Source organism: Mya arenaria, chromosome 8 (genome assembly GCF_026914265.1).
Source record: "Mya arenaria isolate MELC-2E11 chromosome 8, ASM2691426v1".
Classification (NCBI taxonomy): Eukaryota; Metazoa; Mollusca; class Bivalvia; order Myida; family Myidae; genus Mya; species Mya arenaria.
In genome coordinates this window covers 74401138-74426111 of record NC_069129.1, presented here as the reverse complement: position 1 = coordinate 74426111, position 24974 = coordinate 74401138, and the positions used below count along the sequence as shown (strand labels likewise).

Here is a 24974-nt window from a genome sequence, read left to right as displayed (position 1 = left end):
AAGAATACCGAGTGTTATTTGGAATTAAGGTGCAGGCAACACGGTATTTCTACCTTATGAGACGAAAATAGATCACCGTAAATGTTTAGTAATCACCAATCTCAGAAAACTGCGCGTAAAGATATAAAATACACTGTTACAACCTTGTTATCAGTAAATACTTTTTCTAAAAATGCATTATTGCGTAAGTTACAAAGGTAAATGTTTTTTCACTCAAAATCTATGGCTGTTTTATAAATGTGTGTATTGATTTTGAAATAATCGATATGCTCGTAATATAGCAACATTCTACTCTAGTCTGTATCAGATTTTTCTTCAAATACGATGTCAGTCATATTATCAAGCTCCATTTCCTCATCGTCCTTTTTCGAGTCATTGTAATTTTCTTCTCCCCTAGTACACAAACTTTAAATAATTTCTTGTGAAACAATCTTACCACATGTCCACACGTTTTCGATACTACTTGGCACTTTTATCTAAACACTTCATTTTAAATCAAGTCATACTGGTAGTTGACTTGATGATCATGCGTTTTATGGGTTGCTCTACAACTCATACGAGTCTAGAGAGAAACCTTGAGAACCTAGGTTTTTTTTGCAGATCGTATTATCTCAATATGTTTACCTCTGTATATTTTGGTTTACCATTCAACAGACAAAGCATTTGATTCCTTCAAGACGTTGACCAAGTTTACTTTCAATACTTAAATATATATACTGGTTAGCGACCTCTGTTTAGCGACCTATTATTCGCCCGTACCACTTTTTCGCCCACCAACTTATTGTAACGTAGTTTATAAGTCCGTTTCTCACTTATGCCCCCTCCCCCAGAGCGTAAACATATCTCATTTTGTGGCATTTTGCCTATGCTTTATGAAAATCATAACTTTCAAAATACCCCCTATGGGGGGTCAATTGGCAGCTTAAGGTCTAATATATGTCGAAAAAAATGTTATATAATATTGGAACACAAATATCATACACTACTTCAGCCTAATTTTTAGAAATAGTTAGATGACATGAAGAGAGATCTTAATTTTAAAGAATGCGCGGAGTGAGCGTAGCAGAGCTGAGAGCCCTTTTTTAATTATTAAGATATTACTTTAGGTCAATTAACTGACTTAGAATACAACCACATTGGTTGTCACATTGTTAATACAAGATCTGACTCAGAGAGTGTTGGATGATTGACAGAAAGCGGACCTTTAACTACTTGCGAAATCAGCCTAGAAATTAATGAATACCCATGCAATTGTATATACTGACAATAAAGGTTTATTCGGGAGTATGGGCGGACGCACGCGTGCGTGCGTGCGTGTGCATACGCTTGTGTGTGTAATTCTTAGGTCAGTATTTAATAATGTAGACAATATTGAAACTGGCTTCAAAGTTCCAGGATATGTAATTTACAATACATCGGTATGTTGGTCAAGTCAGTGGTTTGTAATTCAATAGTGATTAGATCCCAGAAGATGTTATCTGCTAGTTTTGTTAGCTCCCTTTTATTCTAATAACAAACACTACACTGACCTCCAGGTAAGAAGTTTTTTGGGGAAACTGAAGATTAAGCACAATGCATAGGACTGTACATTTATGGACTCATTGTCGGCAACAACAGTACTTGCGTCCGTTTCACCCCATGATAAATACGAACATTGACTAACACAATCTTGTTTTAATGAAATTGCACGAGGAGGGGGAGACAAATTTTCCAATCAAATCGTATTTTACAATTTATTATTCTTTAATTACCGTATTTTGTCAGTTATCTACAAAGAATATATTCAGGCGGCTGATCATGTAGACCTTTTATAATTTGTATTTATCTTTCTAAAGGGTCATGCAACGAAGCTACCTGTAAAGTTTCAAAAAGTTTGGCCTGGTAGTTTCAGAGTTTTTTTTTTCAAGAAAAACAGTACGTCGGCCATTTTGTTGTTGTGGTTGTTGATCAATGCCTTGTTTTATTGTAGTAGAGGGTCATGCAATGAAGTTTCAGTGAATTCGGCCTGGAAGTTTCAGAGGGGAGGCGTTTTTTTAAGCAAAACGGGAAGTTGGCCAGATTGTTGTTGTTGTTGATCAATCGAGACCCCTTGTTGTATTTTTGCAGAAGGCTACCCAAAAAAGCTTCCTGTAAAGTTTCATTAAATTTGGACAGGTAGTTTTTGAGGAGATGCTTTTTAAAGCAAAACAGGAAGTTGGCCATTTTGTTGTTGTTGTTGTTGTTGTTGTTGATCAATTGTTACTCCCTGTTGTATTTTTGTAGAGGGTCACCAAAGGAAGCTTCCTGATAAGTTTCATTGAGTTTGGACTGGTAGTTTCAGAGCAGATGTTTTTTAAGCAATTGTTGACGGACGGACGGACAGACAAACAAACAAACAAACTGGACGGACGGACGGGCGGACGGACAGACACACAAACAAACAAACAAACAAACAAATAAATAAATAAATAAATAAATAAATAAATAAATAAATAAATAAATAAATAAATAAATAAATAAATAAATGAATAAATAAATAAATAAATAAATAAATAAATAAATAAATAAATAAATAAATAAATAAATAAATAAATATATAAATAAATAAATAAATAAATAAATAAATAAATAAATAAATAAATAAATAAATAAATAAATAAATAAATAAATAAATAAAGGAATAAATAAAGGAATAAATAAAAGAATAAATAAAAGAATAAAAAATAAAAACAAAACAAAATAGAAAAAAAAAAAACATAAAAAAATACAAAAACAAGTATAAATAAGTCAATAAGTAAATAAATAAATAAATAAATAAATAAATAAATAAATAAATAAATAAATAAATAAATAAATAAATAAATAAATATCTAAATATCTAAATAAATAAATAAATAAATATAATAATAAATAAATAAATAAATAAATAAATAAATAAATAAATAAATAAATAAATAAATAAATAAATAAACAAATAAATGAATTAATAAATAAATAAATCAATCAATCAACAAACAAATAAATATCCAGCATGTGTATCTCACTTTAATTGTATTCAAACAATATTATAATAATTGTGACATCTGCTTCGTGTGCATAATGAATGACCCGAATGGGAAACCCGGAAGTGACATTAAATGACAGTTTCATGTATGCCAGCTATATAAACTTATATTTTATAGCTATATATTAGGGTAATGCATAACAAGTTTTAGTTCTCAGCGACTGAACACTCTCCCTTATAAATAATAGTGTAATAGTTGACAAGTGACAATCGTGGGTGATACCAATCAGTAACTTTCACATACTTTGATACTTGTTCTTACATATATTGTGGAACATGTTCACACACTATGGCTGTTAACGTAAACCTGGTAGGAAAAAATGCCCCCGGTGTGGGGCTCGAACTCACGACCACCGGAACACTAGCACGGCGCTCTAACCAAGTTGACCGGGTAGCTGGGTCTAACCCACACCCACTACTACTTATGGATATAAGGAAGTCCCCTCGTTATTGTCTTCAACGAGCCTACCATCAACAGGGGACCTAGAATAAGACCAGAACCCGCCTCCAACATGATATTTGCCAGTCCAGGAAATGTCAACCGCAAAAGAAAGCCAGAGATGGCAAATTTTACAGATAATCGGTAGGACCTGTTTTAAAAGTTTTTAAAGCATTTAGTTTTACTCTGCTGTACAAAACCATAAGACCGAATATAATTTACTTAAATTATTAATTTCATGTTGAATGTTTAAACAATAAGAATAATTGACTTTTATAAATACATTTAACAACATATCTATTTATCCAGAAAAAACAACAACCACAAAACATACAGCTATTTATTGTCTTGTCAATATTTCGTGTGTTTTTTTATTATATAAATGTAGAAAGCAAATATCAAAAGCAGTAGCATTTAGAGCCAGAAAAATTATTAAACAAAACATGAAACTGATTTATTTTAATAGTGGCATCTTTTATTTATTTCATGAAAGTGTGGTTCCTTCATTTTTCTTTGAATATATTCCTTGAAGTTATTCAGCATGTTGTGTTGTTGGGTTCTTGAAAGGACTCTATGGTATTAGCTTCAGTTCTGGAGTATAACACCAGTTGATGCATATTTATTATCAGATTTATTAAATACATTGTTGTTTTGCAAACATTACTTATATTTTTATATTTCTTTGGTGCCTATGTATGATATTGTAGGTGTACATCTCTTTAATGCAATGGCAATTATATTTTAAAATATATAGCATAAACAGAAGTCATTTTTCACTGTTAAAGCTGCACTTTCACAGATTGATCGTTTTGACAAGTTACAAAATATCCGATTGCATTGATCTTATTTTGGCTCAAAGAGGTGCTTTGTGATTTATATATTAGGACTTAATTGAAGGAATGCCAAAATCAGCCAATTCTGAGACAAAAAAAAGTCAAAACAGAAATCTGTTGAAGATTGTAGATTTATGTAAATGGCACCAAATATAAGAATAACATTGAAATCATGTACATGTTTGACTTGTTCTTTATTCAAAATAAGAGTCTTAGTCTTTACAGCACATGTTTGGCAGAATCAATATCTAAAGAACTTACTAATTGACTGATCGATGAAATTTAAGCGACATTTTTATGATACAAAATAATAAGATTTGACAATGCTGAGTGGTGTTATATTTGACAGCATATATGACAGGTAATCAACATTTATTACATATACCATTGACTTATTCGTTTTTCAGAGTTTTGCAGAGTAACAGGAGTCGCGTTTTGTAGAAATATTGACGCGTTTATTGTGTTTAAACAGCCTTAGAAGAAATTACAATGACATTTATATGCTATAAAATAAATGAATTCGACAATGCTGAGTGGATAAATTCACGGCTAGAGCTCGGGAATATTTTGTTTCCCGTACATCATGAATATACTGGCATGTACAAATCCCGTATATTATGGATGTTCGGGATTATACAAGTAAAATTACCCGTACAAAATGGAAACATGGGCATGTTGTGCTATATATATATATATATATATATATATATATATATATATATATATATATATATATATATATATATATATATATATATATATAAATACAAAATGCTATAATATTTGTTGAATGTTTAACCTCTTGAAATGCAATGTTTATAGAAATCAAGATGTACGTAAGACAAAAACACACTTATACTTCTTTCAGATATTTATATATACTATGTCTATATTCTCTTTATCTGATAAATCTTTTTTTTTTATTATTTTACTCAAGAGTTTCGTTTTGTACTTACATAACTTGATATTTGGACGTCCATTGACTGTGAACTATCATATAAATGTTTTACTGCTTGTCTACGCATAGGCAAATTACCTATGTTTTCGAAATAGTTATATCCATGTATTAAAATATATAACAAAATATCAAACATATATTGTAACTTAAACAGACACACATATTGTGTTAACCAACAAATTTCGTTGACAATCAAAGCATAGATGGTCGAAAATGTAAAAAAAAAGATTATTGCCGGAAAAAAATATTAGTGGTATCTACTTCATGACTAGAAATATACGTGTGTTCCTAAATAATGTGTGTATGCAACCATTTCTATTTCAAACCAAAACTAAACACGAGTTTAGTGAGTTATGTGGGCACAGATAATGTGTAAATCCGGAACATTTACGTGCCTTATTAATACAGGCCTAGGCCAACCCGTGGGAAAAAAATAGTTGATCAGGTGAAAGATATATAATAAATGTATGAAGAAGAAGATAGCAATATGGTAAGGTAAGCGACAGAAAGTAGAGGAAACGGAAGAACCAGAAATAAATAAGGGGAAAGTTCGTTGTTGTTTTTTTTTAAATCATTAAGTTTAGTATAGTGCATATTTAGCATTCAATTTGCATGATTGACCTTCAATTTGCGTTTATCCTAATAGTAGAAATTAGAACTGATGTTTTATTCAGATGGTTCACGAAGGAGGACAAGGCTGGAGAAAAAAAATGTTTCCGCGAGCGCATCCATGACGATATTTTGTAAATGGCAGAAATACTCCGAAAAAATAATATGTTTTTCATGACTTTCAAAGAGGGTACGAGGTCGTATCAGTAACTCGGAATTGGATAAATGTAGCAGAAAAAGAAGTGGCGGCGAGAATCATTTCCGGAGCATTTACTACATCTACTGCATCTTTCTACACTTATTCCATATCGAGTTGGATATATAACGTCTTACAATTTTCAAAATCGGGTTAACCTCCGTCATTTATTATGAAACTCTATGATCACACAGTTTTAAACCTTTTATTCTATAAGGCAGACTGTGTGTGATGTTCATAGTTTCAAACAATGACTGCATCGTATCTTTGAAAAGTTTTTGTATTAGGTGCTCTGAATTGTATTCCTCCGTCTGAATATAGAGTTTGGATCTCTTATCATAGAAGTACTTTGGGTTTACCTATCGGTTTATTTGTTTTATTGTTAAGTTTCCTCAAGTTAATGCATACTTTGATAATATTTACCTTTTGCGTTTTATATTTATTTAGGATTGTTGGGATAAGAGTGAGGTTTGTGCACGTAAACTGGTTTTAACCCCCAGTAAATTAACATTTTACTGACCGTTCCAAGGCGGTACCTAACAAACCTTGATAAACACCCCTAGTGTTTTTAAATAGTTAGTATATATGTACAGAGCTGTTTGTGGAGTTTTGTGCTTTTGTTCCGTGTTTCTGGTTTGTGATTGTTTTTGTGTTCGATGTCTTTGGCGTTTGCCCTGTGCCGTTAAACGGGGTTAAAGTTCCCTCAAGTTAATTCATACGTTGATAGGATTTGCAATTTACTTTATTCGGGATTGTTGGAATAAGAGTGAGGTTGTGCACACAAACTGGTTTAAACCTCCAGTAAATTTACATTGACCGTTCCAAGGCGGTACCTAACAATCCTTGATAAACATACCTGGTTTTTATATATAGTATATAATTATGCACTACGCTGCTTGTGGAGTTTTGTGCTGTTCTTCCATGTTTCTTGTTTGTGATTTTATGTTTTATGTCTTTGGCGTTTACCCAGTGCCATTAAACAGGGTTTATATTTAAACGTTTTGCTACTGAGCTTGTTTCTGTAGCTTTTCGCATAAATATTGTTTTGGTTTTACGGGAGCGTCTTCGAGGTTGTCGAGATCCGAACCGAGACCGTCGATAAACAAAGAGATCCGTTTTTATTCGGAGGGAAACGGGCCTTTTTCGGTTCGACGAGGCATGCGTCTCGTTTCCTTTTCCCGGAAGTGTCGTCAAGATCGCCAAGATCAGATCCAACGTCATCGATTATTTCACTGGCTTTGGGTTTCTCAGTTCGTTTTGGCCTTACAGTATTTACATATTCATCTTCAAGATCAGATCATATACCATCAATAAATGCCCTGGGTTTGGGTTTCACATTCGTTTTGGACTTAATTGTCTTTTTTATCAATCAGTTGTCGTTTTTGACTCAATTGTCTTCTCGTGACGGGGTTCTCGACTATCTACAAAAGACCAATAAATAACAGACATTTTGTCGTCTCAATTAATGGACTAGCAAGGACTCGTCGAAACGTTTCTTTCAAAACAATCACACCACTCAGCTTTACTACCGCATTTCCATCATTGTTTTCGTTTAAATTGTAGGTAGCTGAGTAGGCGTGGCTCATTAATTTTGTTCAACATAACTGGCATCTTTTATCTAAAAATGTATTCTTATTTGTAATTGCTAGTACATTATTTCTCCAACACTCATAAGAGCGGGATACAATAGAAGGGACTGGTTTTACCGAGCAACAACCCTCGTCCCTCATAAGCCTCGTCAGGGACTCGGTAAACATATATCAATAACATCATATTGAGCAATTCCATCCCTTCGGTCCGAATAGCCATCCGCCTGTTGCCCATTACTCATTTGGAAAAAAACACCAATCATGACAACTTTTATTGCTGAATGCTTCCTGTGCACATTTAAGCAAATTACTTCGAAATAAAACACATCTGAGTTGACAACCTACTTCATGCCATGCATTTATCATTGTATGAACAAACCTTAGCCACGCAATCTGGTAAATCCCCAGTAAATTTACATTTTACTGACCGTACCAAGGCAGTACCAAACAATCCTTGATATACAAGTTTGTTTCATACAGTATATATGCACTATGTTGTTTGTGGAGTTTTGTGCTGCTGTTCCATGATTCTTGTTTGTGATTATTATTTTTGTTTGTGTTCTATGTCTTTGCCGTTTTCCCTGTGCCATTAGTGCCGGGGTTAATGTTTAAACTTTTGGCTAATAAGCTTGTTTCTGGAGTTTCATATAAATATTAATATTTTGATTTATATGTCTTTCATCTTCAATTGCATATTGCAGTACTCATCATGGCCTTTTATGATCTCGAGGAATTGATTATATTCGGGCGATGTAAATTTGCTATATCGCCAATTATTTGCAATAACTTACTTGTAGCAGTTTTATTTCTGAATTTTGTTTTATTTGAGTAAATACATTTTTTGCAATATATGTATTTCAACGTTCACTGCATATTAAGTTTACAATGTTCTTTTTGTTCGTAACATATCCACGTTACAAGTGCATGTTTAAGGTATGTTTGTTTTAATTTACCGAAAAGAATGCATATATATCGAAAATAATGGTTCTTATGAAGGATACTGTGCTAAATTTGAATGAAAGTGTGTCTACCTTATGAGACGATCGATGATCACTGTAAATCTTTAACCACTCACCAGTCATTTAATATGTGTGCGTGTTCAGCTATTAAAGACGGTTACAATCTTGTTATAAGTAAATGATAGTTTCCATAAATGCATAATAAAAAGAGTACATGTGTTATGCATTGATTTTAATAAGAGTGTCAAATTAATGCTTATCGCCATAAGCGAATTTTGTTGTCAATACGTCGTATTTCTAAAATCGGCGTTCGAGCATGGATAAAAGATATGTAAAACTATGATGTATATTATGCAACATTGCGTCATATTCGACTAAAACTGTGTGCTGCACTTGTGTATTCCGGGTATTACTTTGACATCCGTAACACGATACGTTTCATCGTGTCATTAAATACATTACCCATGTATGCAATATTTTGATTACATATATAATGCGTGTAACATGAATAACCGAATTATCTATATTTTTTTAGTACTTTGTGCAGCATTTATTGTTGCATACATCAGTTTGATACAAAACGCAATAGCGCAATGGGATGTGATATTTGGAAAACAACCGAAGAAAATGTTTGAAGTAATGAATGATACGTCACAAACTTGTAATCGCGAGTATCAGAACGGTGTTTGTAATATGACATGTTTTGAGATATTCTGGCTGAAGTACGAACAACAGAGGGAACGGACATTTACTGGAAAAGGACGTAAATTAATCAATGAAGAATCGGACAGAAAAGTTGAGTGTAAAAATAAATCTTGCAACACAACCATTCTATCAACTAAACGGAAGGGGGAGAACATAAATGGTGAAACTCATCGAGTGTGTAACGTTGCTTGTAGAAACAAATCTTGTAACACCTATATTTCTTCCAAAGGCCCTCGAGGTAGGGCTGGAAATCTTATGTTTGAAATAGCGGCCTTGATCGGAATTGCCAAACGACGAGGTTTCACGCCTCAATCGCGGTACAATCAGTACATATTTGAATGGTTCGAAACACTGCGGCTTTACGTTAATGTGCCAGCAGTCAACGAAAAACATGTCGATGAAGAAAAGTATGGTACGTATCAGAAAGCGGTGGAGTTTTTAGATAGTGGTAAGAATTGGACGCTAGGTGGTTATCGTTGTAGTTGGAAATATTTCGACAATGCGAAGGATGAAGTGCGAAAAATATTTACTTTGAAAGCTGAATTCACGGATAAAGCAAACGCATTTCTGCAAAACATATCATCACCAGGTACTAATTATTATATTAAATTGTACTTGATACGTTTAAAGGGACTAGACACCAGATGATTTCATAGTATGATAAAATAAACATTGTCAAAAACTTACATAACTATGATATCTTTGTGTACAACGCATTAAATCTTACTAACTGATAATCACATCGCTAACGACACATGTATCTTTCGCAGTTTTTGCATATTTTTCCAATGCGAAATTAACTGTGTCTGTCTTCCACGTCTATCATAGTGAATTTTAAAAAAAAGCTAAATATGTACTTATCACGGGACCTTCACATGCTAAATATACACACTAAATACTGGAAAACCGTTATGCGCTATTTTAAGACGGGTTGACTCAGCTGAGACCACGATTAATTATTATTTTCATCATGTAAAAGAACTTATTATCGGATTCTTACTAAGTCTACTTCGTATTGATAAGTCTATGATTGTTTTGGGAAAATACAGAATTTGCCGTTTTTCGGAATATCTGGTGTCTAGTCTCTTTAAGTATATATTGTTTTTTGTTGATTGACAATTTAATTAAGGTTGACGTTGACTAGAACACAATAAACCTCTTGGGCAAAACAAAATGACGTTTCATCTTTATAACTATATTTGTTTTTCATGATAGCATAAAAAGTATACCTATCATTGTGGCATCTAATATGTTTTAACGTCCCATTCATGTCTTAGCGAACACAACTGTCAATACTAGTGTGGATATAATTTACAATATTATAGGCGCAGTAAATGTGTGTGTGCACGTTCGAAGAGGCGATATGGCATCAAATGCAAACGTCAAACTAGGTTATGTTCCGTCGGACGCATCATACCTAAATAGATCCATGGAATACTTCAGAAACATGTTAAGAAAGAAGAAAGTTCAATTTGTGTTCGTCAGCAATGGTATGGAATGGTGCAAAAACAATACCTCAGGACCCGACGTGTTTTACTCCCCTTTTAAAGAAGCTGTCCTAGACTTTGCACTCATGGTGTGTTGTGATCACGTGATTATAACCATTGGGACATTTGGTTGGTGGGGGGCTTGGCTATCTGGTGGAATAACCGTGTATGACTCCTCGTGGCCAACAAAAGATTCATTTGTTGGAAAAGGCTTGAACAAAAATGATTATTATCCAAAACACTGGATAGGTCTATGATTTTGTTTAACAGTTTGACTCTGTCGAATGTGAAACATAGCAATGTATTTATTATACCTTACGATCGTTAATGCCCGATAATTCTTTTGATTATTAAAGGGGACTTGGTATAAACAATGTTTTGAGTACAACAATCGATCTCGCATTCCATTGACCAATAGCTTTAAAGCACTTCACTATGATTTGATTACTTTGATAAAAAAGTAAAACCAATTATACTTTACGGATGTGAAATTAAGGGATAAGAAATATTGATGTCCCATAAAGGGACCAAGTTAATTATTGAAATAAATGATCAACTTAAACAAAGATAAAACCAAATTACATGGTCTACGGCGGTATAAAAATTACTCAGTAGACATAAAACAATATTTTATCTCAATGGGTGATCGATTACAAGGTAAACAGTTTAGTACGGAAGCTGAACTTAAAATTAAATTTTCATCAAATTGAATTGTTTTATTCCCTTGGTTCTAAAACGTTAATATCATTCTTTGGAATAGCGGTGATTTTTGTACAGCCATAGTTTTGGCTAATTAATTTGATTCACCAAAAGCAAAACGAATATTTCTTTCAACAAATGCACTCTGACATTGACAGGAGCTTAGCATCATTCCTCGAACTAAATGTACCAGGAAAATGCTCACATATATGTAATTCAAAGTAGTTATCGGCACATTTATCTATTTAAAGCACCTTTTTCTTTATAGAATACCTATTGAATGAAATTAATGTGTTAACTGCGATAATGATGATGCTTATGATGAATCTCACTTTCTGCTGACTTGTAATATATTTCCAAATCGCAGGCATAAATACATAATTTGACATTATTAAACATAATAATCAAAAAATGATTAAACAACTCAGAAATTTAAAGAAATAACTTACAGACAAAACAACTTTTTTCAACTACATCGTATTAGTATATTTTATCATAAAATGTTAAAACTATTTTCACTGAACAATGGCAATAATATACAATCTTCTTATTTAAATTTTATCAAATTATGTCAATTTATGCTATATTCGTAGTTGCATCGCATAATGATCAGGATATAATTATTTTAAAGCACCTTCAACTAATTTTGTTTCGTTTGCGACAAGTAATTACTCCATTCCGTAAATAGTTGAAACCCCTCATTTAAATTATATATTTCTGATTCGTCATATATAGATATCGTCCTGCTAACAACATTTTTTATAATATCTTCTGGCATGTATCATATATTTTATTGTGCACAATAATTATTTCTGAAATACGATTTTTTTTGCAATACGAGGGGCAAAAACTAATGCATAATCGTATTGGGAAATGCTTAAAGGATATTAACAATTAACAATCCATGTTCAATTACATAAAATGATTTTTCAGATTTTTTTAAATCAACTTTCGACACTGATTCAGTGTTTTTTCTAGCATGATGGTGTTTTTTTAATGAAAGTTACCTTGAAGGAACCGCATGTAGGTCTAGAAATGGCTGGTTTAGGGTTTCATCCTGTTCAAAAATAGGTAGGGAAAGTAGGCCTTTCATCTTATTTTATTGTATTAATTTGGCTTTATATAAGAAACGGTTTTTTTTATAATCCGAGAATGCGTTAAAGTAATCTTCTGTAAAAAGAGGTCAAGGGTCTAAACTAATATCATTAAAACACACTTTTTCTTTTTTAGATTTTTTTTTTCAACTGACTATAAAAACTGTAGCGTAAGTAGTGTCGGGTTACCCTTACCAAATGTATTTTTGTAGCCCTTATGTTTGAGGGACAAAATGAACATTTTCAAAATTGAAGAATTTGGAAAAACATACTATTGAATCAGGTGGTCTGGCTGTTTTATTACTGAGTTGTTCAAGGATGGATACAAGTCGTACAGTATCTTTATACAAGAAGAAGCAGGCAGATGGACAAGCTCGTTGCTAAAAAATTGTCATTTGTGTTATGCGCATACATATGAGTTTTGATTTGTTCTTGACTGTAGACTTTTATCTGTTATAAGACAAAACACATACATAGATACACTCTCCACACGCTTCATGTCATGCATGGTATCATATTACTTACTAATAATTCTTAAAATTTGCACTTACATATATATGTTCAAACTTTAACAATATATATTGCTTCAAATTTTAATTATTTAACACTAACACATTAACTTTCTCAATTTTCACGTTTATTTTAATGCAATATGTTAATAACATGTGTATTGTGTACACTATAGCTAATAATTATATTGTATATTTGCGAGCTCTTATTTGCACCCTTATTTGTTTCATGAGGATTTGAACTACCATGCTAACAAATGTAGTGTCAACGTGTTTTAATAGATATAGTGCACCAAGTTCTGAACGTGTGCTTTGATAAGACAATATCATACTCCTATGTCTACACTCATCTTGGAATAAACTGTGAGGGCATCTGAACCTGCTTTTATAGAGTCCGTAAAGGGGCTCTTTGAAGGCAGGTTGTTGAAAATTGATTGGGATGCTTTGAATGTATGCAATTGCGATCTTCATCCTAAGTCAGTATCCCCACTGACTTTAAAAATAATAAATGAAATCATTGTGATTTCCAAGGTTCGATTCGGATGTGAAACCTGGACATTATACTCACAAGAAGAAATTCTTTGCTTTGAACAAGCCTATCGGTTTTGTGTCAAATATATTCAGAAGAATTCATCGAAGTACAAACATCGAATTTACTTTATGTTCCTTAAATATAAAACCTATTGGCAACATTATTGATTATAGAAAATTACAATTTTGCGGACAAATATGCCGGCTTTCAACTCAATACCAAGCGAAGCAAATTCTCATTGCTAGAATTGTGCGATTTGATTTTATTGACAATCAGCATCGATAATTATTTTTGATACATTTCGTGTATTTGGCAAAAAAGCTCAAAGGCCTAGTTTTATCCTTCTTTAAGTGACCCCCCTAACAAAACCGTGTAATGTACACAACCTATGTGTATTGATCTTAATCTAATTACCTAATCGTTTTATCAGATCTCTGATTTGAATATCCTGCTGTGCAGTTTCGGAGGCTTCATTAAAGAAATGGTCCCTAAATGGCCATGAGCCAATAAACAAATAAATAGAAAATTGGCCCCTACTGTGACATCACTGCAATGAGCAAGTTATATAAGCACAGCTTCCCGGCGAAGTTTCAGTGGAAACGTACATTTTACTATCATGCAAAGTGTGTAAGATGGCTTGACTATTTCAGGTTTTTAGATGAACCGAAGCTGAAAAACAATGTTTAAATTCGATAGTTTGTCTTCTATTAACTTTTAAACGTCGTATTGTACCAGGGCAGATATTTCCTAATGGAATAGATATTGCATATTTCATATCATTTTCATTCAGAACATTGTTCTTTGAAATCAGTCTGTCTAACTGGAAAAGAAGCTCTGAATTTTACTTGTTTTAATCTTTGATATGGTTTTACCGGACAGTCGAATTACCGTTAATGTCAAGCCCTGACTACAGAACTAGAATGAAGGAAACCATAAAAGGGTTACTAGGATTGTTTTATGATATTTTATAGACAAAGTTTAAAAACCAGAAACATATTCGGAATGAATGGCCCAGAATGTCGTCAAGGCAAAATGTGAAGTGAACTGGTCCAAATAATTGTACTTAGACGGATTATCTGTTTTCATTTTCGGCCAGTTGTTATTTTTACATCGTTAAAATTGAATATAATATTTTATCACTTATTTCAAGCATCAAACACTTATCTTAATGCAATTGCAATATTTTTCAAAACCTCCCTGTTTTCGACAATCCCGTTAAGATGTTTCAACGTTAATAATATTTGAGTACACTATTGCCTAGTCCTAGTGGATTTTTGTTTTGGCGACTCGTTAAGGGAAACACAATGAATATCTAAATGCTAAATCAAATCCTTCACGCGCATTATTGTGGCTACACTGTGACCGTACCGGCCGGTCACAAAATCGAAAACAAATGACAGGATCTTATGATTGTCAAACTAGGGCTTTAGTCTTAACCGACTGTGCTAGCCGGGCCGGTTATTTGAGCAATATACAAAATATTAATACAAATAATATCAATAAAATGCTCAACCGCTGTGTTGACAAAATAAAATAGTCCTCACAATATCTCAATTTCAATACATTTCATCGAATCGTTTAACAAAATTAATTCTGAGTTTCGATTTGTTTAAGTTTAGTTCCAAAACAAAATCTGTCAAATAAGCTTTTACAATACCTAACAGTTGTATGACTTTTCAGATCTTTGAGAGGAAATATGGCTTCCCCATCGCAAGTGTTCCAAATTTTGATAATGCGGGATCGAGTCACTCGTAAATCTTCGACAAAATTCTGAAAACTTATTACATTACAAAAAATATTGGAAACCGGTCGATATTAACTATGAGGCCTATGTTGTATTTGTGGGTTATTTTATTAATATAAAAAAATGAAGATCAGGATGGAATAATCAAATTTACTTTCGATTTAAAGTTCGTATCCATTGAAGATATTTCATAAAATAGAGGCCACCTTTTTGCAAGGTCCTTTACAAAATCCTTTTTTTTTATATGGACAACACATAACAGGTCAAGATACGATCGAGTCCAAACATATCGTTATCATCGTTATAGCGTCATATATATCAGTGTTTTAAATTGATTATATATATATATATATATATATATATATATATATATATATATATATATATATATATATATATATATATATATATATTACGCCTCCAACATGAATCACGCAACGCAATTTTCGGGTTAGAACTTCGCTCTCACCCGATATGGTTTCCTTTTCCCCGTATATCCCATATCTGGTCACCTACTTACCCCGTAACTTATAATATAGTATATGTGACGACGCCTATTAGAAGGGACTAACAAGTGAAGGTAATTATTGAAAAGAATTCTCCATTAGAAACCTTTGCCGAAAATGTTCGTGCTTTCAACGTAATACCTATTTCAAGCACAAGAGTCGATATTATTTTACGGTGTGAATTTTAGGGATGGTTATAAATATTATATTACTTAACTGATGACAAAATTCTAGGAAAATCATGATACTATAAATTATAAAATGTTGCCATGACAACTACAATACAATGCAAATCAATACGTTACATTTTAGGGCACAAACATACAGCTCTTAAAACACTACTCAAAACACCTAATTATACGCAGTCATTTACAAATATATATTGGGAAAGATGATTCAGACTGATTAAAACTTTGCCATGGCGATTGAATTCCGAAGTTGATTTGTGTTGTGCACAAAACCTCTTAAAAGACTTGGAAAAGTAGTACAATGTACAATGTACAGGAAATGTCATGTTTTAGGCAATTTGTACCTATGTTCACTAAACACAATATAATTTCAAAAAGTTACAAATATAGCTTAACTACAATAAAAGTAACAAATACGTATACATAACAATGACTACATGTTTTTGATGTTAATTACAACATTATTACATAACACAATGACATATTATAACCAAATGCAATATTATATATAATGAATAATTACAAAAGTAACAAGCAATTTGTTACCATGGCAACAACAAGTATCCTTTACAATGCATTACATATTAGGAACCAACATTTCAATTTTTAATATATTTTTAGAAATTACTGCATAACACAACTCACAAATACTAGTAGCTTAATAAACCATTTAAATGTACACATTTCAATATATAGCATGTGTTGTGTCGACATTGCAGTTCAGACTTCATACAAATAAGTTCCAAAATTAACTAGCTCGATATATATGTAAGGATTTAAGCATAAGGCAATCGGTAAAATATTCACAGGTGAATGATATTCTATGGTTAGCTACAATATACAAATATAGTTTAAATCATATTTCACTCTATTATACATAAATTGTATTATGTGTTAATAGAAAATGTACTGTATATTGCTGATAAAATAAGGATAGGGTTTTAGCTAAAGAGTTTTGATCAGTGTCGGTGACAATTTCATCAGAAATACTGTAATCCCCTGACTAAAAAACCAACTGACTCATTATGATACAAAGAACTATACAGATTCATACATTATTGTCGACAATGTTGTATGGAAAATTAAATCCGAGCGTCAGTTCAAGGCAGTTGTTTAAATACTATGACACGATGATTTTGCTCTTTTAATTTATCATTTAAACGCCACAAAGCTTAATAATTATTGTATATAACTGCAATACAACTTGCATCTTTAAGATTGTTCTCCCCAGTAACACTTTGTTAATTATGGGTATAACGTGTAATGTGTCAAAAAACAATAAAAAAGAGCTTGTGAGGCCTGCAACAGGCTGTTACCCATTTGTTACGGTGATGTTACATGAGTGTCACATGATAAAAAACGTAAACATTTTAATTTGTTCACCTTATAACGCTTGTACATGTAACAGTTGCAGATACCGCCAAAAATGGGACAATAATTTCTATAGTGTTACACCCTGATATACAGTGTTACATAAGGGGATGTAACAGATTGAAAATGTCAAAAATATTATGAAAATAGGCGTGCTAGGCTTGTTACAGGTTGTACACCCTTGTTAAGATGATGTTCCTTAAATAAGAGATGATAAACTTCTTTTATAATTTTATACACACTTGAAACGTTGATGATACATGAGTGACAGGTTCTAAAAAAACGTGAGTATGTACTAACTGCAGAAACCGGAAATTTTAAGCTTTTTCAGATTGTAACACCCTTTTATACATTGATACAGTAGGGGGTGTTTTATTTTGAAATAGACGATGTGCTGGTTACAGGGTGTTACACCCTTGTTAAGTTGATGTTGAATGAGTAACAAATGATAATAAAACGTCAACATGTTTTAAAGTTATGCTTGTTACATGTTTGAACTGCAAAATTCAATCATTGGAATCCAATGAATGTTACAGGGTGTAAAACAGGTTTATTTATATAAAAAAATATATTATCGACACAATCAGAGAAAACGATTTTTTCATCAAAAATATAAACATTTCTTTTAAAACAGCAAGGGTCTACTGAAATCAATGTTCATGTCATGACTGTATTTTTCAATTTTCAGAACATGACTTAACAGTGGAAGTTCGCGATGTGTTGTTTTAATCTTTAGAATAAATGACGAATCCATATTTCTGTGTACACACACGTATTAGTGTATAAGAAAGTATCCGTTGTAGGTATCGAACCCACGACGTCTTGAGTGATAGACGTACACTTGTGACACTTGACACTCTCATTTTAAATTCATCCGTAGAGGAATGGTTTCTATATGAAGCCTTTATACAAATCTTCAACTGATGGAGAAAACAATATTTATGCGAAAAATTACAGAAACAAGCACAGTAGCAAAAATTAAAAAACAACAACCCTGTTTAATGGCACTGGGTAAACGCCAAAGACAGAGAACATAAAATCACAAACAAGAAACATGGAAGAACAGCAAAAAACTCCACAAGCAGCACAGTGCATACATATTATGTATAAAAAACTAGGTATGTTTATCAAGGATTGTTAGGTACCGCCTTGGAACGGTCAGTAAAATGTAAATTTACTGGGGGTTTAAACCAGTGTGTTTAACCCTTTCTTGCTTAAAGGCCTAGTTTAAGGATTTTTTATATTATAATATTCTGCTGTGCATCTCCTGTTTATTGCACTGGTGTCACAATACTGTGCATTTACTGTGTATTTATTTTTTGGCTCAGGGTCATGTAGGGTTGACACTATTTGAGTAAAAAATCTCATTGTCTCACTAATACAAATTGACAATATACATAGCTAATGTATTTATTAATTAAACCGATTGGAAATAATAAATGAACAAACAAGAGTGATAGGTTTTTAGATAGCAGTGTACATTGTAAAGCATTCTGATTTCATCTTATTAATGGGCTATGATATATATCATAACTATAATTCTTAGTCTAAGGCTTTGTAATAATAATAATAATATTATTATTTGAAACCAACAGCAACAAATCAAAGAAAAGATGTATTGTCCATGTCTATACTAAAACTTCCAGCAGGATACTCAGATCGGAGATCTGATAAACTGAAGAAGGCAATTAAGATAAAGATCAATTCACAAAAGCGTTGTACTATACACGGATATAGGGGGGAGAGGGGCACTTATTGAAGGCTTACACTAGGTCTTTTACTTTTTATGCAAAAATTAAGTTTTTAATGAAAACAGATCATGACATATTTGAAAATGTAAAAGTCTGATTGCGTACTTAAACAATGCTCACAAACAAAGGCTTTTGATCAGGAAGTGTTGGGGCCCATATAAGCAAATTTAAAATAAGAGATGGAAATGGTACGTTTCTTTCAACCAGTAAAATCACCCACACTATCCGTATTTTTAGCGGTATTGGTTATGTTTTGTCTTACGACATACTATCTGTTCAAATGGCAAGTACCATTTTTGTATTAAAATTACGACAATGTAGCTGAAAGGAAAGGAATAATTCCAAAGTACGTGTTAGATTTTGATAGCTCAATCATAGTTCTCAAAAATCATGTTAATGGCTTTTTACGTCACATTGACTGTCAACATTAGAAATGTATGATTTGTTGCTTAAACTCTGAAATTTTAGTTCTACAGATGTAGATGAATGAAAATCATGAACCGGATTGTATTTAATTCTCTAGCATGTATTCTCCCCGTATTGATGATATCATTATGACTAATAAAATGTAGATTATAATATATTCTTTCATTATTTAAAAGGAATGCTAAATTAATTGACTGTATTCTTGTTCATCAAGAAAATTGACAAAATATACAGTCACACAACGATAAAGTCCATGGCGATATCAGTAAAAACAGAGAATCACCGATTTGCCTAAACCAATTATCAATATGTATGTGCGGGTAGGTGGAGACTTACTGAAATGATAACAGTATGCACTGAAATTGTAAGGACAGGCGCTTGTTACATGTAACAATTGCAGAAACCACCATCAATTGGACATTGTTGGCCATTTTAGACTGTTAAACCCTGTTACACCTTGTTAAAATACGAACAAATTATTTGTCGGCTTTGGACCTCCAGACAGTAGAGCAAGCCTCATCAAGAACACTTAGAAATTCATCCAATATATCTAGTTTCCTAACCCGCACATCCTTGTTTATGAATTCATTTCTTCCTTCTATACAATATCTGCATGGAATTCTCTCCTTGTTGAGCCAAAGACTGTAAACAACATTGCTAGTTTTAAATCATACCTTTAATAATAAGCCAAAAACAGTTAGCATATTTTTGGTATCGTCGGCTTCAGGTCCTGCACACTCTAGGTTTGTAATCTCAATCAAGTAACACTATGCATATACGTCAATATTTACATCAGAATCAAAATACAATACCATATATAAGTTTTTTTATGAAAAAAGATTGTGTGGAAATATTATGCATACAATAAGGATGAATGTTTCGTTATACATTGTTTAATATTGATGCCCACAATAGTCGTATAGTTATTTCAGTACCACACCGATTGATACTCCCATTCTTGACATAAGACATTCAACTAGTAAGAATTTTGATGCATGTTGGTTCATTTAAGCTCAACAATTCTTTATTGTAAATTTTTATTTTCAAAGCAATGTTGTCTAACTTGTCTCTAAATCTGAATGACAATTGCATGTGTATATGTCTTGGTGTTTATGTCTAAAACAGAATACACAAATACTGCTTGTTAATATATACAAATTCATACTTGAATAGTTTATAAAAGACCTTCCTAAATATACACCTATGTATCTTCTTATGTTCTTGAGTATACGATGTATGCACATCCATTGCAAATATTATTTTATTTACAATGTAATATTCATTTATGCCAATTCTTCTTACCATCACAGTTTGTTTATTTTGTCCGTTTGTTTTTTTTCCAAAGCAAGATATCATTTTCATCATGAGCATATGCCTTTAATCCGGTGTAGAATAGTCCATGTGTATATGTTTGTTCATGTACCTTGGAGACATACTTCCGTAACCAAATAATTTAGAAAAAAATGCTTTTTATCGTTACAATACAAATAACACATAATAAAATTACATCTTCATGGAATCGAACAAGTCTTCATGGAAGCTTTTCGCATAAATATTGATATCGAACTAATAAGAGATACTACAGAAACAAACTCAGTAGCCAAACGTTTAAACATTAACCCCGGCACCAATGGCACAGGGTAAACGGCAAAGACATAGAACAAAAAAAACACAAACAGGAAACATAGAACAGCAGCACAAAACTCCACAAACAACAGTGCATATATACTATATAAAAACTAGGTATGTTTATCAAGTGGCAATAACGTGGTAATTAACACTTCTGTGGCAATTCATATGCACACATAAAGAGTGTTAATATTTATTTGAAAACCTACAGACACAAGCCGAAAGTTTAAAGATGAACCCCGTTTAATGGCACAGGGTAAACGTCAAAGACATAGAACACACAAAAAAAATAATTAACAAACCCAGAAACATGGAACAACAGCTCAAAACTCCACAAACAACACAGTAAATATATACGATATAAAATATAGATGTGTTTAACAAGGATTTAACCCAAACAAATGGATGATAAAACAAAAAAGGTTGCGAATATTTTGGAAAGATATCACGAAAATCGATAAAATGTCACATAATTGATCTTTTGTATCTCTATAAAGACTATAATTGAACGCGTATGTAGTTACATACAATGACACTCACACTGTGTATCTTCATCACATTAAAGTCAATACATGTTATAAAATTGGAAATTTCGATATATACATAATATGAATAAATTTAACCACACAAATACATACAGTTTATTATCTTAAACGTTTTGGCGTAACACCTTCATCAGTAAACAAACATTATAAACAGGAAGTGACGTCAACGTAATATACCTGCCGCACGTCCTTTGACGACAAAATAAGTGACGTTGCTAAATATATATATATTATATATATGATAAAGAAACATACAAATTAACATAATATTATTATGGATCATTAAATTATAATAGGCAAACATAATAAATTATGACAACCATGTAGTTTTGTTAAATATCATATTAATGTTTATTATTTAGGACAAAACATGTGGCAAAAAAAATCAAATTTTAAATTGTCAAAAAATGGATATTCTCGTATCTACATTAATATAAAAAATAACACATGTGTAAAGGGTGAAATAGTCACACTAATATTATTTCGTTGAATCAGCAAGAACAGTCTAGGAGATAAAAATATAAAAAAGCATAAAGTGTCGAGTAATAATACAAAGTTTGATATTTTTTCAATCAATATCAAGACCACATTTTAGCACGTAAATGAAGTTGTCATATTTAGCGTCTAAAACCCCTACTCCTAATTACAAAACAAGTTGAAAAATCTGCAATAGTTGAGTATTGTCACCAAAATCGATATTTTTTCCGCATCAACTTTAACGCCAAGAACTCATGTGTAGTAAGTTTAACATGCTACCATGTGTCAAAAAAACAACAACAATAAATATCTATATTACAGGTTGGAAAATATGGCACAAACACTAAACAACTCAAAATGTTCTAGCTTCAATGACAAAACAAAAACTAGAATGACAAAAACAAAGATAAAAGGGTCAGATACTATGGAACATTACTGGCGGGTGATACCGGTAAAAAAGATGTTACTTTGAAGCAATACAGGCCGGAAAGAACGTAGAGAATTTCTAACCGATATCTTGACATAAAGGTTAATTTTTCTTTAATTCAAATTATTAATCAACCGTTCTCTAGTTTCCAACTCAAATTCATACATTTATTTCTATCATCAAATGTACACCAAGTTATATAACGTTGTTTGAGGTAAAATTAAAGTTATGCAAACTATTGATTCCATTCTGTTGCACTTGGAAATCCAGAGACCTTGTGTTTTTGCCTTATTTAATTTCAGTCCTGAATAATTTCCAAATTCTTTTTTAATGAATCATATCAGTTTTTTATACAGAACATTTGATATTTTATAATGAGCATTTATAAAAAGATGTGTCATCCGCGAACTGATTTACTTTAAGATGTTCCTTATATTTATAATAGGAATGGCAACGAGTAGTAATATTGGTACTCGAGTATTCGGACAATCTTTCGATCGAGTACCTGATTACTCGGAAAACTTGAATTGGTTTACGGGAGAGACTAGTTCGTTTGCGTATCATATGTTCATATACAATGTTCGTGAGTAGTCGTTAAATTGGCCATTTACATCTGTTAATAAGTCTGTCACAATGTAATTATGTCCTTTAAACAGAAAATGAATGTAAAACAAAATTATGTTTCATTCTTTTAAGTTGTTCTTTTTATCTTATTTTATTAATAAATATGCGACACTTCATACAGCGCATGCCAAGAGGTGAATAATACATAAACTGTACGAAAAGTACATTTACGGGACTTAAAACCTAGATTTCTGAGATTATTCACGTAATTATTGAATTGTCATGGTTATTCACAATGTAGATGTTTCTTTGTGCACATACTGTTTATGTTCTTGACCGCTTAGAAAGGCCTAAATAATGATCCGACATGTTCATTTTTATAATCTGTCGAGCAAATTTCAAAGACGTACATGTCGCATTGTTTACCTGTTTTTGTTATGTTTTATTATGCATAAGTGATCTCCATACATTTTATGAACTTGTGATGTCAACTAACATTTGTGACCTACTTCGCACATTGCATCACTAGTTTTGAAAGGTTGAAGAAAGCGTAGGGGAATAACTTGCACTTCAGTAAACTTAGTCATGGTAATTGTGGAACTCTGAGAAAATATTTGATAATGATTAAAATGATGAATTAAATTGTTGTGATGCAAGCTGGATCCTCACAAATTGACTGTTTGACAACGTATTTCTTGATCTTATAATGAGCTCATCAAGACTGAGAAGGCAGGGTAAAAGACTGTTGACAAAAAATAAGATCGCAGTTTTCGTATCTACGAAATTGATGTTTAGTGCTTGAATCATAAGTATTAAATGCTTTTAGCCAAAAAATATCAACTTTCGAACGTATATATTATGATTTCCGTCCCATATTTTGTCACAAGTTTTATATTACTAGTTTCCAGATATTTAAACAAAGATTGGTTCATTCCAAGATATAAAAATGAGTTGTCTTAAAGGTCAATCTGTGAGAGAACAGCTGTAAGTTGGGGAATATTTCATAATGATATTGCACCAGTCAATTGCAACCTTGAACTTAAATTCTACTTCGCAAATACCAGAAAATTTGAATTTGCTTTATTGATATCAAGCTTTAACTTATCCTTTGCTGCTATAAAATGTCCTATGTTTCAAGTATATTTTGTCAATAATAATGTTTTGCCATCGTTAATTGTTTGTAACATGTAAACAAAAAATCAGCTCTGCACAATGCCTTTTTCAGATGTCGTCCATAACTGCCTTGGTAGATCACAGTGATACAACACGCTGCAATTAGCCTGAACGATGTGATCAGGAGAGGTTGCAATCGATGTCACATAGTGGTGACTAAAAGCACCATTAACATGGGGCTCGGGGATAGTCACTGGCCAACCCATTCTCTGCAGAAGTGGTGCCTCTTTAGGAAGCACTTTTCTCCTTTGAAAAGTATTGTATGCACCCTTTAGGTTCAGGTATGGTTTCAAAATAAGACAAAGTCTTTCTTATCGGCTTGACCGTGTGATATCAAAATAATATAAGACCACACCAGTTCCATATAGGAAACATTATCATCTTTTGTGAAATCAGTTGCGTTTATGATTTAAATCAGTCTTGTTCATCTAAAAATATATATTGAAAACGATATCAGATATAGATCATATATGTGTTCTTATGCTTTATCACGCTTAGAAATAATCTGCAATTCCCTAGTT

General features: G+C 32.2%; 1 protein-coding gene across 2 annotated transcripts; it reads left to right on the top strand.

The window, feature by feature from the left end:
* The first annotated feature begins 8946 nt into the window (after positions 1 to 8946).
* On the top strand, positions 8947 to 24963 carry LOC128244641 (galactoside alpha-(1,2)-fucosyltransferase 2-like). Of its 2 annotated transcripts, none has more exons than XM_052962660.1 (2): positions 8947 to 9920; positions 24506 to 24963. In XM_052962660.1, the coding sequence occupies exons 1-2, from the start codon at positions 9095 to 9097 to the stop codon at positions 24538 to 24540; spliced, it is 861 nt and encodes a 286-aa protein (XP_052818620.1). In that variant the 5' UTR covers positions 8947 to 9094; the 3' UTR covers positions 24541 to 24963. The 2 variants fall into 2 exon arrangements, with proteins under 2 accessions (XP_052818620.1, XP_052818619.1); XM_052962659.1 differs by lacking the exon at positions 24506 to 24963 and adding an exon at positions 10657 to 13410.
* Positions 24964 to 24974: the final 11 nt, after the last annotated feature.

Excerpts from the sequence above, each read along its gene's own strand:
- LOC128244641 (XM_052962659.1), top strand. The coding sequence starts at position 9,095 with ATGCAATATTTTGATTACATATATAATGCGTGTAACATGAATAACCGA. Across the intron at positions 9,921-10,656 it reads GCAAAACATATCATCACCAG|GCGCAGTAAATGTGTGTGTG; the intron begins GTACTAATTATT and ends ACAATATTATAG.